Genomic DNA, 13,638 nt, shown 5'->3' on the forward strand with positions numbered 1-13,638 from the left:
CTAATGCTAAATGACGAGTTACTGGGTGCAGCACACCAGCATGGCACATGTATACATATGTAACTAACCTGCACATTGTGCACATGTACCCTAAAACGTAAAGTATAATAATAATAAATAAATAAATAAATAAATGTCCATGCAATATATTTTCAAACATCATAGAGGTATCTTCTTGTTTGTCTCTTACATTTCTAAATAAAGTGAATACCATTCTTGATTCAATTTAAATGCTTTTTATTATAAGGGTGTACAGATTATGATGCTAGAAACTATAGAATGGTGGGAATAAAAATTTATTATAAATTGTGTTGGATTTAAAAAAATAGTTGTGATGAGAGCCAAATTTTATTAAAAAAAATAGGGGGGGAAAGCCAAAATTTTAAGATGCTTGCTCAATCAGATACAGGCACAAAAAATTTATATAGAAAGCTAGAAAAAATGTATAAATGTGATCTGGCAGATGAATGGAAAATGGGTCAGTAGAGAATTCAGAAATAAATGCATACAAAATTGATTACGAACGTAAATTAAAATTAAGAAAGAAAAGAAACTGTAAATAATAGATGTGTAAGTAATTTTGAGGAAAAATTGATGTAAGCCACACAGGCAGGCCACTTTTTTCCTGAATTACTATAAAAAAATATGAATCATCAATATGGCAGAAGACACTGACCACAAGGAGACAACTGTGTGCTTAGAATGACTTATAAAGTTTACAACATTTCTATAAGCCAGTAGATAAGTTTACAATAGATGAGCAAACAGAAATGCAAGTAGCAGATATGACCATATATACTTAGGAACTGCATTATTAATTATCAAATAAATGCAAATTAACAATGGACTTAGCATGTTAAAAGAGACTAAAAAGATTAATACAACTAATCTGGCCAGAATATGAGGAAATGCACATTTTCATACATGATAGGTGGGAGAAAAAACTGGTATAATGTTTCTTGATGACAGTATATTACTTAGGAAAATTCAAATTGTGCATATATTCAGCCCAAATTTTATTTGCTAATAATTTAAGGAAGCATATCAATGTGGAAAGTAAATTTACAATCATATCTGTTGTACCACTATTTGTAATAAGCTGAAATTTAACATTAATTGAAAGGCCATCAGTGAACGGCATTTTGAATATAGTATGGATGATCCATATGGTGAAATAAGTTGAAGCTGTTGAGGAATGAAACAGATCTTAATGGATTGAAAACTCTGATCTCATAAATCAATGTGAATAACAGTGTGTGAATGTTCATATTGTATAAGTACACATACGCTCAATTATAAACAATATGTATGTATATGCATAAAAGCATAAGTATCGTCCTTAATAAATCCATTTCTAAAATTTAATCTTAATCTAATATAATAATGGATTCTGTTTCATGGTGCATTTTTTACAAAGTGTGAACTTATTTGCTCATGAGGCCTATAACAATCTGATTATATGCATAAATAACATGTATGTATAAATAGTGGATCTACTTTCCTTATTTAATGAATTTTCAAAAAGAAATTTTCACATCTAATACTTGTGAACTTTATTATTATCATAGAACATGTTATTGACATAGATTAAAATAATTATACTGAGAAAAATAGTAACTGTTACATACCCCATTCTGTCCACAATTTGTAGTACATTTTGTTATATTTAGTTCACTAAAATTTCTGCATTCTTGGGAGCGACAAGCCTAAAATGTTATGAAGCAAACAGCAACAAAAATACTAAATGTAAAGTCAAGAGATAAGGAATCATATTCGTACAAATATTATATGCACAGGGGATATACAGAACAGATGAATCTGAATTTCATAACATTTTAATAAAAACCCATAGGAACAATTCTAAATGGTATGTTATTAATAAGAAATATTACAAATGAGATATTTTCAGAAAGCAGAAATATACATTTTTATTACAAACTGGTACAAGAAAAAAGTAGCCAGCTTGTACTAGCAATTTTTAATTTATAGGACCTCTTTTAACACTTTTTATGCACCTTTCTTTTATTTACCCATATAGACCCTTAGAAGGAGGTATTTTTATGCTCATTTTGTATTTGAGTAGTAGGGTGGCTGTGTCAAATGGTGGGTCTATATTTAGTGCTTTGAGAAATCTCCATACTGTTTCTCAAAGAGGTTGTACTAATTTACATTCCCAACATCAGTGTATAAACTTTCCTTTTTCTCCACATTCTTGACATCTATTGTTCTTTGACTTTTTAATAATAGACATTCTGACTTGTGTAAGACGGTATCTCGTTAAGGTTTTACTCTGATAGTTGGTGATGTTGGGCATTTTTCCTATGTTTTTTGGCCGCTTGTATGTCTTATTTTGAGAAGTGTCTGTTCATGTCCTTTGCTCACTTGTTAATGGGGTTACTTGGTTATTTTGTTGCCGTTGTGTTGTTTGAGTTCCTTGCAGATTCGGATATTAGTCCTTTGTTGGATTTATAATTTGCAAATATTTTTCCCATTCTGTCGATTATCTGTTTACTCTGTTGTTTCCTTTGCTGTGCAGAAGTTTTTTAGTTTAATTAAGTCCCATTTATCTACTTTTGTTTTCATTGTGTTTGCTTTTGAGGACTTGGTCATGTATTCTTTGCCTGGGCCAATGTCCAAAAGAGTTTTTTGTAGGTTTTCTTCTAGGGTGTTTATAGTTTCAGATCTTATATTCAGGTCTTTAATCCACCTTGAGTTAGTTTTTGTATATGCTGAGAGGTATGGGTCCAGTGTCATTTTTCTGCATATGCTATCCAGTTTTCCCAGCACCTTTTTGAAGATGGTCCTTTCCCCAATGTATGTTCTTGCTGGCTTTATTGAAGATCAGTTTGATGTAAATATGTGGATTTCTGGGATCTCTTTTCTGTTCCATTGATCTATGTGTCTATTTTTATAATTATATCTTGCTGTTTTGGTTACCATTGGATTGTAGTGTAACTTAAAGCTAAGTAATGTGATGCTTCCAGCATTGTTCTTTTTGGTTAGGATTACTTTGACTAATCAAGCTGTTTTCGAGTCATATAAATTTCACATTTTTTTATCTGTGAAAAATGACATTGGTATTTTGATAAGGATTGCATTGAATCTGTAGATTGTTTTGAGAAGTATGGTCATTTTTATGATATTGATTCTCCCAATCCATGAGCACAGGATGTTTTCCCATTTGTTTGCATCATCTATAATTTATTTTATTTATTTAATTCAGTGTTTTGTAGTTCTTGTAGAGATCCTTCTTCTCCTTGGTTAAATATATTCCTAGGTATTTAATTTTATTTTTTGGTAGCTATTATAAATGAGATTGTCTTCTTGATTTTGTCCTTGGCTAGATCATTATTGGTATATAGAAACACTACTAGTATCTGTCTATTAATTTTGTATCATGAAACTTTATTAAACTTATTTATCAAATCTAAGAGTTTTTTTTTGGTGGAGTCATTAGGGTTTTCTAGACAAAAACTCAATCATCAGGAATAATTTGACTTCCTCTTTTCCAGTCTGGATGACTTTATTATTTTCTCTTGCCTTATTGTTTTGGTGAGGACTTCCAGTACTATGCTAACTAAGAGCGGTAAAAGTGGGCATCCTTGCCTTGATTTAGTTCTTATAGCAAATGCTTTCAATTTTTCCTTCTTAAGTATAATGTTGGCTGTATGTTGGCTGTATGGTTGTTGTAGATTGCCTTTATGATGTTGGAGAATGTTCCTTGTATGCTGAGTTTATTGCGAATTTTTATCCGAAGAGATGCTGAAATTTATCCAATGATTTCTCTGCATCAATTGAGATTATCATGTGGTTTTTATCTTTCATTTTGTTGATGTGATGGATCAAATTTTTGATTTGCACGTGTTGAACCATCTTTGGATCCCTGGGATGAATCCCACATAATCACGATGTATTATGTTTTTGATGTGCTGTTGCATTTGATTTGCTAGGATTTTCTTGAGGACTTTTGTGACTGTGTCTTCCAGAGATACTGGTCTTTACTTTTTTTTATGCCGTTGTTTGGCTTTGGTATCAGATGATACTGGCCTTGTAGTATGAGTTAGAGATAATTTTCTCCTCCTTGATTTTTAAAAATTGTTTCAAAAAGATTAGTATTATTCTAATTATTAGTTATTCTATTTATTAGTTAGTCTAATTAGTAGTTATTCTATTCCGGAGGTAGAATTGGGCAGTGAATCCATATGGTCCTAGCCTTTTGTTGTTGTTGTTGGGATAATTTTTATTACTGATTCAATCTCACTAGTCATTATTGGTCTCCTTGGGAGTTGTATTTCTTCCTGGTTCAATCTTGGTAGGTTTTATGTTTTCAGGAATTTATCTATTTCCTCTAGGTTTTCTAGCTTGTGAGCATAAAATTGTTCATAATAGTTTCTAATAATCTTTTGTATTTCTGTGGTGAGTTATAATGCCTGCTTTTTTATTTCTCATTTTGGTTGTTTAGATCTTCTATCTTTTCTTCTTGTTTAGTCTAGCTGGTAGTGATAGTGACAGGGGCCAGAGAAATCCTAGGCAGAAGAGGGTGGGTCCCTGGCAAAGCCCCACCCTCAAGCCGAAAAGCCTGAGACCGCAGCCCAAAGTGAGAACTCATAACCCTGTGTTCCCGCTCGAATGCTGCCTTTTCCTAAACATCCATGGCCCACCCCACTCCCTCAACCTGCACCTGTAAAGATCCCCAGACTCAGCCGGCAGAGAGGAGAAGCAGCTGGACACTGGGGATTACAGCCGGACATTGGAGAGAAGTGGTTTGACTTCAGAGGGACAGCTTGACAGTGTGACTTTGGAGAAGAGTCCAGCTGGAGATGGCCGGACTTGAGGGGAAGATTACCTGCTCGTCCCCTTTCCAGCTCCCCTTTCCACTGAGAGCCATTTTTCCTGGCAACAAAATCTCTCACATTTACCATCCTTCAATTTGTTTGAGTGACCTCATTTTTTTCTGGATGCCAGACAAGAGCTCAGGTGCCACGAGTGTGGATACAAAAGGCTGCCACACTGGCCCTTTGCCCTCGCTGGCAGAGGACAGCTGCGGGCCCACTGAGCTGTTAACACTTAAGCCATCTGCAGACTGCAGAGCTAAAAGAGCACTGAAACATGTCCTCTGGAGCTTCAGGGGTCGCAGGCACCCCCTTAGATGCTGCTGTGGGGCCCGCAGGGAGTTTGTTTCTGCCAGCACCCAAAAGCACTTGCTCCGGCTCCTTTACCCGCTCACCTGCACGCTCCCTCCTGCGAGGGGTGGAATGCAGCAGGTCCCAGCGAGTGAAGTTCACTCCTGCCAGCACCGCAGTGTGTGACTGAAAGGTGTTTATTCATTCTCAAGAACAAAAAACACTCCCATCACTTAGGAAATTCCAAGGGTTTTATTAGAAGCTGTGTGCCAAGAATCAGAGACAGAGACCAAATATGTTCTGTGTTATGCTATATATATTATATATGTAAAAAAGATAAAATTAATATATCTTTTATATATAAAAGATAAAATTAGTTAATATATTTAAGTATTCATACTTCTGCATTTATAGTAAATATTTTTTCAGTTTGTTTTAAATGGTCTTTGGAGGAATGACATATTACTTTACAATACAGTCAGCATCAGTATGTTCCTTTGATTAATTCATTACTTTTATGTGTGAATATCTTTTCCAATTCTAAGATAAGTATACTTTTCACTTAAATTTATCTCTTTTTATTTTAAAAATATATTTCTATATGTAAATTATTTTTATAAAAATGTGTGGTAATTGTATGCTTTTTAATTAGTCAACTTATTTTTCAGTGTTACTAGTTCGAAAAGCCTTTATTAGGTATCTCAAAATTCTTCAGAAGAATAAAAATTAAAAAAACTTAAACACTATGTTTTATTGTCATGTTTTATGTGAAGGCCACATTTTAGACAAAATATGCTTATGGAAGAAGTAGTAGGAGAGCAGGTTAATGAGAAAATAATTACTTTTCTTCAATTGTAACCAAACTAATTTTTTGTCAATCACTACAAGACTAAATACTTGTCTTTTTTGGGTTTTGTTTTCTTTAAAGTTCTTGTTATTCAGGTTGTTCTGACATTTTTTTTTTTGCATCATTTTATTCTTTTTTGTTCTTGGTTTACACAAATCATCACAGATCAGATCCTGGCCTAACAGGGAGTCTTAGACTCTCAAGCAAGAGGAAACAAGTTTAAATATCGGTAGTAAAAATTTAATAAAAATGACAGATAGTAAAGCAAGAATTTCTTTAACCAGCCAAAATTCTGATCAGTGTATCTTAAGATCATGATATTGTAACCAAAATTTGTAGCATTAATTATAAATGAAAATTTAAGCATCCTCTCAATCTCTCTCTCTCTCTCTGATACACACACTTCAGACACTCACAGACAAATCCACCATATATCGTATCAATAAAAATGTTATTTACCTTGTGTTGACCACATGCAGTTATATCTTCTGTATAGGTCTCTGATTGTTTTGAACGATTTCTTGCATGTGCGGACAAACATACATGACCTCCAAGGTAAGTATATTGTATATCTAAGTCTGTCATTGGTACTAGTTCTGAATGTATCCAGTGACAAACAATCTTTCCACAAAGGATATCACTAGCAACATAAGACAGAAAAAAGTTACCCATTTGTCACTTAAGTACACAATTATTAGGTTAATAACAATTCAAAAGTGAGGATAATTCAAAATATTACTCAGATCATAACAGCAAAGTTTTTCACAGCACACAATGCCATATTAAATGCAACAAATAAGTCTATCTGTATATACTAGATACTGTCTCTCATTTATTTCAAGTCACTCTTTGCAGTACATACACAAAACACAATGAACGCACTTGGAAGATGTAAACTTTTCTAAATACGTACAAAAAATTACAACGGGAACCACAGTTTCCAAATTTGTCATATTGAAAATTCACTTCTTCTGTACACAGAAGATTAGCAGACTTAGAAACTGAAAACATAAGAAGTTATAGTTACTTATATTAAAATATTAAATGGTAAAAGTGTGGTAAGTCAATAGAAAGATATCTAGACAACAACAAGGCCCACTCAGTGTAATCTGCTATAAATTTTTGATGTCATCTACTGGCTTTACAAGGAGAAGCACTTACTGAAAACTATACACATGAGAAGAGAAAAATTCATGTTATAGTGTAGAAATAATTAAGAAATCAGTCACCTGCTCTCTTATCTACTATTCTAATAGTCTACTCCCTTTGCAACAACCACCTTAAGTTGGACTAATGTCCTACTATTGCATCCTGTAGTTATTAGGTCTATTATAACTCTTGACATCATTCAAAGTTGCTTTGATTTGCAATTTTATTTCTAAATTTGAATGTAAAACAACACTTTCAGGGATGGCTCTTGGGTGGGTTACTGACTTTAGAATATTTACAGTTTAAATATAAACCCCCCCAAAAAGGTAAAACAATTACATTTTCCAAATAACTGTGAACACTGTCTATCCCTGTCTCTGCACACTCCTTTAAAGCAATAGCTAGTCCTATTACTGCAGTATTCTAAATCAGCAGCTTTCACATCAGGTACACAAAACTCAGATGTTCCATTGCAATATTCTGGAAAATCACACATATCTACACTTTTTCTGCAGATGTGGCCTCTTTCGTGGATCTGTGGGAGAAAGAAAAAAAAATAAATTTATTTTTCAGGCTCAATCCAGTTTGCCTGCACTACCAAGAATTGAAATTGACTAACTCAAACAAGGAGCTCCAATGACCTATCTATACTACCTATTGAGAATACTTGTTTGAGAATTGTCAGCTTAAAAGCAAGGATATCCAAGAGATGCATAGAAGAAAAATCCTGTTTGAAACGAACACTCACTAGAGCATGAAGCCAGACCTATCTTCAATTTTAACCTAAGTTTGTGTTTATTTTTCTTCGCTTGGACATTCATCATCCAGTTATGACTGACCAATACATAATCAGTGTTAATGTTTTTATTTAAAAATTACCTGTAGGAATATCTAAGCACTCATTAGAAATAGGTAATAAAGGCCAGGTGTGGTGGCTCACACCTGTAATCCCAGCAGTTTGGGAGGCTGAGGCAGGTGGATCACCTGAGGTCAGGAGTTCAAGATCAGCCTGGCCAACATGGTGAAACCCCATCTCTACTAACAATACAAAAATTTGCTGGGTGTGGTGGGATGCTCCTGTAATCCCAGCTACTTGGGAGGCTGAGGCAAGAGAATCACTTGAACCTGGTAGGTGGAGGTTGCAGTGAGCTGAGACTGCATCACTGCACTCCAGCCTGGGCAACAAGAGTGAAACTCCTTCTCAGGAAAAAAAAAAAAAGAAAGAAAGAAAGAAAGAAAAAGAAATAGGTAATAAAACTTACTGTACAAGTTTTATTGTTACAGCATGGTCCAGTGCCACATTCTGCAGCTCCAACTAGAGTACAATCTGCAGGATTACAGCATTTTTTATGAGTGCATGCCTAAAAGCAAATACAATAGAATTAAATGTTTTACATCAAATTTTAGTCAAATAGTTTTATTTATTTTCAAAATAAAGTATCTCTCCAACTTGACTCTAATCACACCATGACTTTTGGATTCTGTATTTTTATACCACTTCATTTAAACTTAATGTACTTTCCCTATAAGAAAAAAAAAGATGACAATGAAAATATTCACAATTTCATTCTAAAGAAATTGACCTATTAAAAATTTAGCGCAATTTTTTAAAAAAATTATTTTTGTTTATAAAAACACGCAGCAAGTTTTTATATTTTTTTACTTACTATACCACAAGTACTTTTCTGTATCATCAAGTTCTCTCAAGGGGAGTGGCTGGAAGAGTTTGGAGGAGCAAGATAGAAAAAGCCTACATTTGGCCAGGTGCAGTGGCTCACCTGTGATCTCAGCACTTTGAGAAGCCAAGGTGGGCGGATTGCTTAAGCTCAGGAGTTTGAAACCAGCCTGGGCAACATGGCAAGACCCCTTCTATACCCAAAATACCAAAAATTAGCTGAGCATGGTGGTGTGTGCCTTTGGTCCCAGCTATTTGGGAGGCTGAGGTGGGAGGATCACTTGAGTCAGTCGGGGTGGAGGTTGCAATGAACTGAGATCAGGCCACTACACTCCAGCTTGGGTGACAGAACAAGATTGTATATCAATAGATAAATATGAATAAAAAGCACAGATTCTTGTTAGGGATTAAAAGACAAGAAGATGAGGGAAAGTTTTAAACTTCTTAGAGATTAGATAAATGCTCATGACCAGAATGTTGATAGAAATATAGATAGCAAAGGTCATTCTCATGAGGTTAAGATGAAACTGAAGAACAAGGTTTTAGAAGGGCCATTCTTGCTATAAACTGGCCAAGAACTTGGCTGAACTATGACTATGCCTGAGGGGTTTGTGGAAGGCCTAACTTAAGAGTGATGAACTAGGATATCTGGCAGAAGAAATTTTACGTAGCAAAGTTCTCAGAATGTTGTGTGGTTGCTTCTAATTTCTTATTGTAAACTGCTAGAGAAAAGGGGAATAGAGCAGAAAAACTTGAAAAACTCATAGTTTGGCAATATAGTAAGGAAGGAAAGCGCATTTACGGGAGAGAAAACCAAGGATGTAGCACAGGGACACCTTTGCTTAAGAGATTAACAAAGATAGAAGAAAGCGGATACGGTTAGGATCGGTGTTCCTGCCCATTCTCCCTACAATGTCAATTGTAATCCCCAATGTTGGAGGTGGGGGTCTAGTGGGAGGTGGCTAAATCATAGGGGTAGCTTCTCATGGTTTAACACCATCTCACTGTGGAGCTGTTCTCATGAAAGAGTTCTCACAAGATTTGGTTGTTTAAAAGTGTGTAGCACGTCTTCCTTCTCTCTCTCTTCCTCCTGCTCTGACCATGTGAAATACGCCTACTTCCCCTTCACCTTCTGACATGATTGTAAGTTTCCTGAGGCCTCCCCCAGCCATGCTTCTTGTAGAGCCAGCAGAACGATAAACCAATTAAACCTTTTTTCTTTTTTTATAAGTTACCCAGTAGCAAGTATTTCTTTATAGCATTGAGAGAATGGACTAATACAAAAGCCAAGTGCTATTCCTCAAGCAATGAAAGAAAGGCCCCAAAGGCATTTCAGATACCTTCGAGGCCCAGATGCCTATGAGGGCTGAATGGCTTCAGAGGACAAGCCCAGGGCACTCTCCATGAGCTCACTGACCAATTCCACCTCAGGATGCTGCTCCTGGCCCTGCTGCACAATGCCCTGCAGCTACCACGGCCTCAGCTGCAACGGCCATAGGTACAGCTTCTATCGCAGCTCCAGATGGTACAAGTCATTAACCTTGGTGGAATCCACATGGTGCTAATTTTGCAGGCTTGCAGAAAGTAAGAACTGTGGAAGCATGGCAGCTCCCACTTAGATTTCAAAGGATGTCCTTGAAAGCCTGGAGGCCTGGCAGAGACTTGTTGCAAGGGCAAAGCCACCACAGAGTCCCCCCAGAGCAGTGCCTAGTGGAACTGTGAGAGTGGAACTATCACAGAGACCCCAGAACTATACAGCAACCAGCATGCAATGCCAGCCTGGTGGTGTTGGGTTGATTGAGTCCAGCCAAACCATAGGGATGGGGCGACCCAATGCCCTGGAGCCCACTGCACCTGTTTATAGAAGATGCAGGACATGTCGTCAAAGGAAATTATTCAGGAGTCTGAATGTCCATCATTGGCTCTCTTGGGTTTCAGACTTGCTTGAGGCCTGTTACCCATTTCTTCTTGTCTATTTCTCCTTTTCAAAATGGGGTTGTGTGTGCTGTGCTTGTAAGTAAATAACTTGTGTTGATTTTACAGGTTCTTAAAGTATCCCCTAACAGACATATTGGCAGTCTTCCCCAATGGACTCCTTGTGGCTAAAATGAGACACACCACATGGCTAGCAAAATGAAGGGGTAGTCATGTATTCTGGTATAGTTAATTCTATGTCAGCTGATAACCCTCTCCTGCACCTTGTGGTCCTGCCACAACTCCAACTGGATAGAAGATTGGTCTTATAAACATTCTTTATTGATAAACACTCACGGACTTCAAGCCAGTTTCAGGCAACTTATAGAGACTGCGCACAACTGTCTTTGTGCCCTACGGTCCCTTTTTGACATAAAGAGCCAAATTCCACCCATTTTAGTCTAATTAAAAGTGAAGTGAATGTAAAACATATGTTACATGAATGTTTACTCACTGTACACGTGCCTGACTTCCCTCATGAATATTCATAGATTTCTCCCGGTCTTGCTCAGTATGTGTGTGAAGCTGACTCTGTAAGACATATATACCACCTCCCTCTTCCTTTCTGCAGAGAATGAACTTTTGGCTTTCACTGAAAGCTATGTTCCCCAATCTACAGATTGCTTCTGCCTCTGAAAATAGTCTTTTCCTTTTCTTCCTTCATGGATATCAAAGTCTTTTGTTAACAATTCTGGCAACATGGGATGGGATCCAAAGTGGCCCCTGATTTCTTTCTTGGCACTGCCTTGAAAAATTCCTAAGTTCAATTGCATCCTGGTTACACTGGGCAAGAACTGGGTAAGCGCTATTGAATCTAAGAGTTCAGGCGTTTAGATTGAAATCTAGGGAAATGTTTTCTTTAAGAAAGGTCTGCCCATTGAGCTGTGGCCTAGACCTACCCGCAGTCCAGCAGGGATGCCTGCACTAACGTTGCACTGCGAAGGCCACCTTCTTTAGGTGAGTACTGTACGTAACTTACCCAGTGTGGAAATGGTTTTGGACCAACTGCTGTCAGAGACTCTGGAGGTTTATATGTTTAAAAACTATAGGAAAAATTCTTGTTAATATTTGGTATCCTGGATAAAAATAAGTCAGTATGACTTAAAGCTTTCTTGGTCACAATGGGGAAGTTTTAACATGCCTCAATCAGTTTATCTACATGTGCAATAAAGAACAGAAGATTCCAAACCTGTCAAAAGCAGTGTGAGGTCTTTTTCAGTTGCTAAAATGAAAGCTCAAAGCGAAATCAAGGATCCCTAGTTGCCTGTTTAAAAGAGACTAAATCAAAACTTAATCAAGATCTTAAAAAATTTGAAAATTCTTCTAAATCGGACCCTAAATCCAAAACTAAAAAGGCCACTGTGCCTTCTTGCCTTTCTCCTTGAACTCCACCAATGCCACCCCCATATGCATTAGCCCCTTGCTGCCAGTCACTTCTCTCTGAGCTGCCTTTCTTTCCTTCACCTTCTATTCATGAGCAACCCCCTCCAGTTGCTAATTCTGCAACCCCTCTGATGACACCTTTTAAAGGGATTGCAAACTAGCCTTGCAAATTACCTCTTACTGTCCTGGGACAAAGTCTCAGATTTCTAGCATTAGTCAAAGATTTTTCTACTCCTAAAATAGACTCGCTTGAGTTTGAATGCTGCTTTAGTTTGATTATAAATGTTTACCAGCCAGGACCTCCTGATGTTCACTAGTTGATTCAAATCTTAGTGGAAAATGTCTTAACCCAAGGATGGATGTGTTTAGCTGACTGGACTAAGCCCCAAGATGATTTTCAGCATACTAAGGAAATAGCCTTTGAAGTGGTGAGAAAAACAATTGTTGAATTGATTAAAGCCATCTCAGCACTCTTTCCTTGACAAACTAATTGGAATGCCATTGACTCAGAAAAAAGACAAATCTGTCATTGATTCCTTTGACTGATTCAAAAGGCTTTCTTTTTTCTTTTTCTTTTTTTTTTTTGTTTTTTTTTTGAGACGGAGTCTTGCTCTGTTGCCCAGGCTGGAGTGGAGTGGTACAATCTTGGCTCACTGCAACCTCCACCTCCTGGGTTCAAGTGTTTCTCCAGCCTCAGCCTCCTGGGTAGCTGGGATTACAGGTGCATACCACCACACCTGGCTAATTTTTTTTTTTGTATTTTTTAGTAGAGAAGGGGTTTTACCATGTTGGCCAGGCTGCTCTCAAGCTCCTGACCTCAGGTGATCCACCCACCTTGGTCTCCCAAAGTGCTGGGATTATAGGTGTGAGCGACTGCTCCCGGTCGATTCAAAAGGCTTTCTACAAAATTCTAGTATCAAAGATCTAACTGATGATATTATAAATCTTTTTTAACTCACTTTCCCTCAAGTAAGTTAAAGCCCTTAGCACCCTGGTTAAGCAATATGATCCCAATTGGCCTTCTAAGAGACCCTATGATATAGCTTCTTTGGCCAATCGCCTCTCTAAAATCCTAGAAAAGAAAAAAGAGGCTAAAGCCACCAAGGCACTAGAATGGCAAGAAAGACAGATAAACTCATGGCCTTGCATATTCAACAACTCATAAAATCTCTCCCAGATCAGCAAACTCCATTTAATAGTTAGAAATTAGTTTCGTCTGTTGCAAGAGGTACAATTTGCTTTTTCTGGCATTTGAAATGAGACGGTAAAAAATAGAAATGAGGGCTTCAGAAGGACACCAATAAGGTAAAGCAACCCCCTTCTGCAGAAACAATAAGAGAAATACTTATTGATCAGAACTAGGGGTACCTCAGGGAAACATGGGGGATTTTTCCTCTCCTTTCAGTCAGTTGATTGGGAGAGGTTTATCTTAAAAATTAACAACAGAATAGTCCAAGCCCTAATAGACACTGCATCTATGCTTAACC

General features: G+C 36.9%; 1 protein-coding gene across 1 annotated transcript in view; it reads right to left on the minus strand.

Annotated features, from left to right (window-relative positions):
• Positions 1-13,638, minus strand: part of LOC129041949 (A disintegrin and metallopeptidase domain 3-like) — an 82,539-nt gene that overhangs the window by 27,207 nt on the left and 41,694 nt on the right. The window contains exons 13-17 of the mRNA XM_054497387.2: positions 8,382-8,480; positions 7,459-7,654; positions 6,884-6,971; positions 6,430-6,610; positions 1,629-1,706 (exon numbers count right to left, since the gene is read on the minus strand). Of these exons, the coding sequence (XP_054353362.1) occupies positions 1,629-1,706; positions 6,430-6,610; positions 6,884-6,971; positions 7,459-7,654; positions 8,382-8,480 (642 nt within the window). The remainder of the gene's footprint in view (positions 1-1,628; positions 1,707-6,429; positions 6,611-6,883; positions 6,972-7,458; positions 7,655-8,381; positions 8,481-13,638) is intronic.

Source organism: Pongo pygmaeus, chromosome 7 (genome assembly GCF_028885625.2).
Source record: "Pongo pygmaeus isolate AG05252 chromosome 7, NHGRI_mPonPyg2-v2.0_pri, whole genome shotgun sequence".
NCBI classification, from domain to species: Eukaryota; Metazoa; Chordata; class Mammalia; order Primates; family Hominidae; genus Pongo; species Pongo pygmaeus.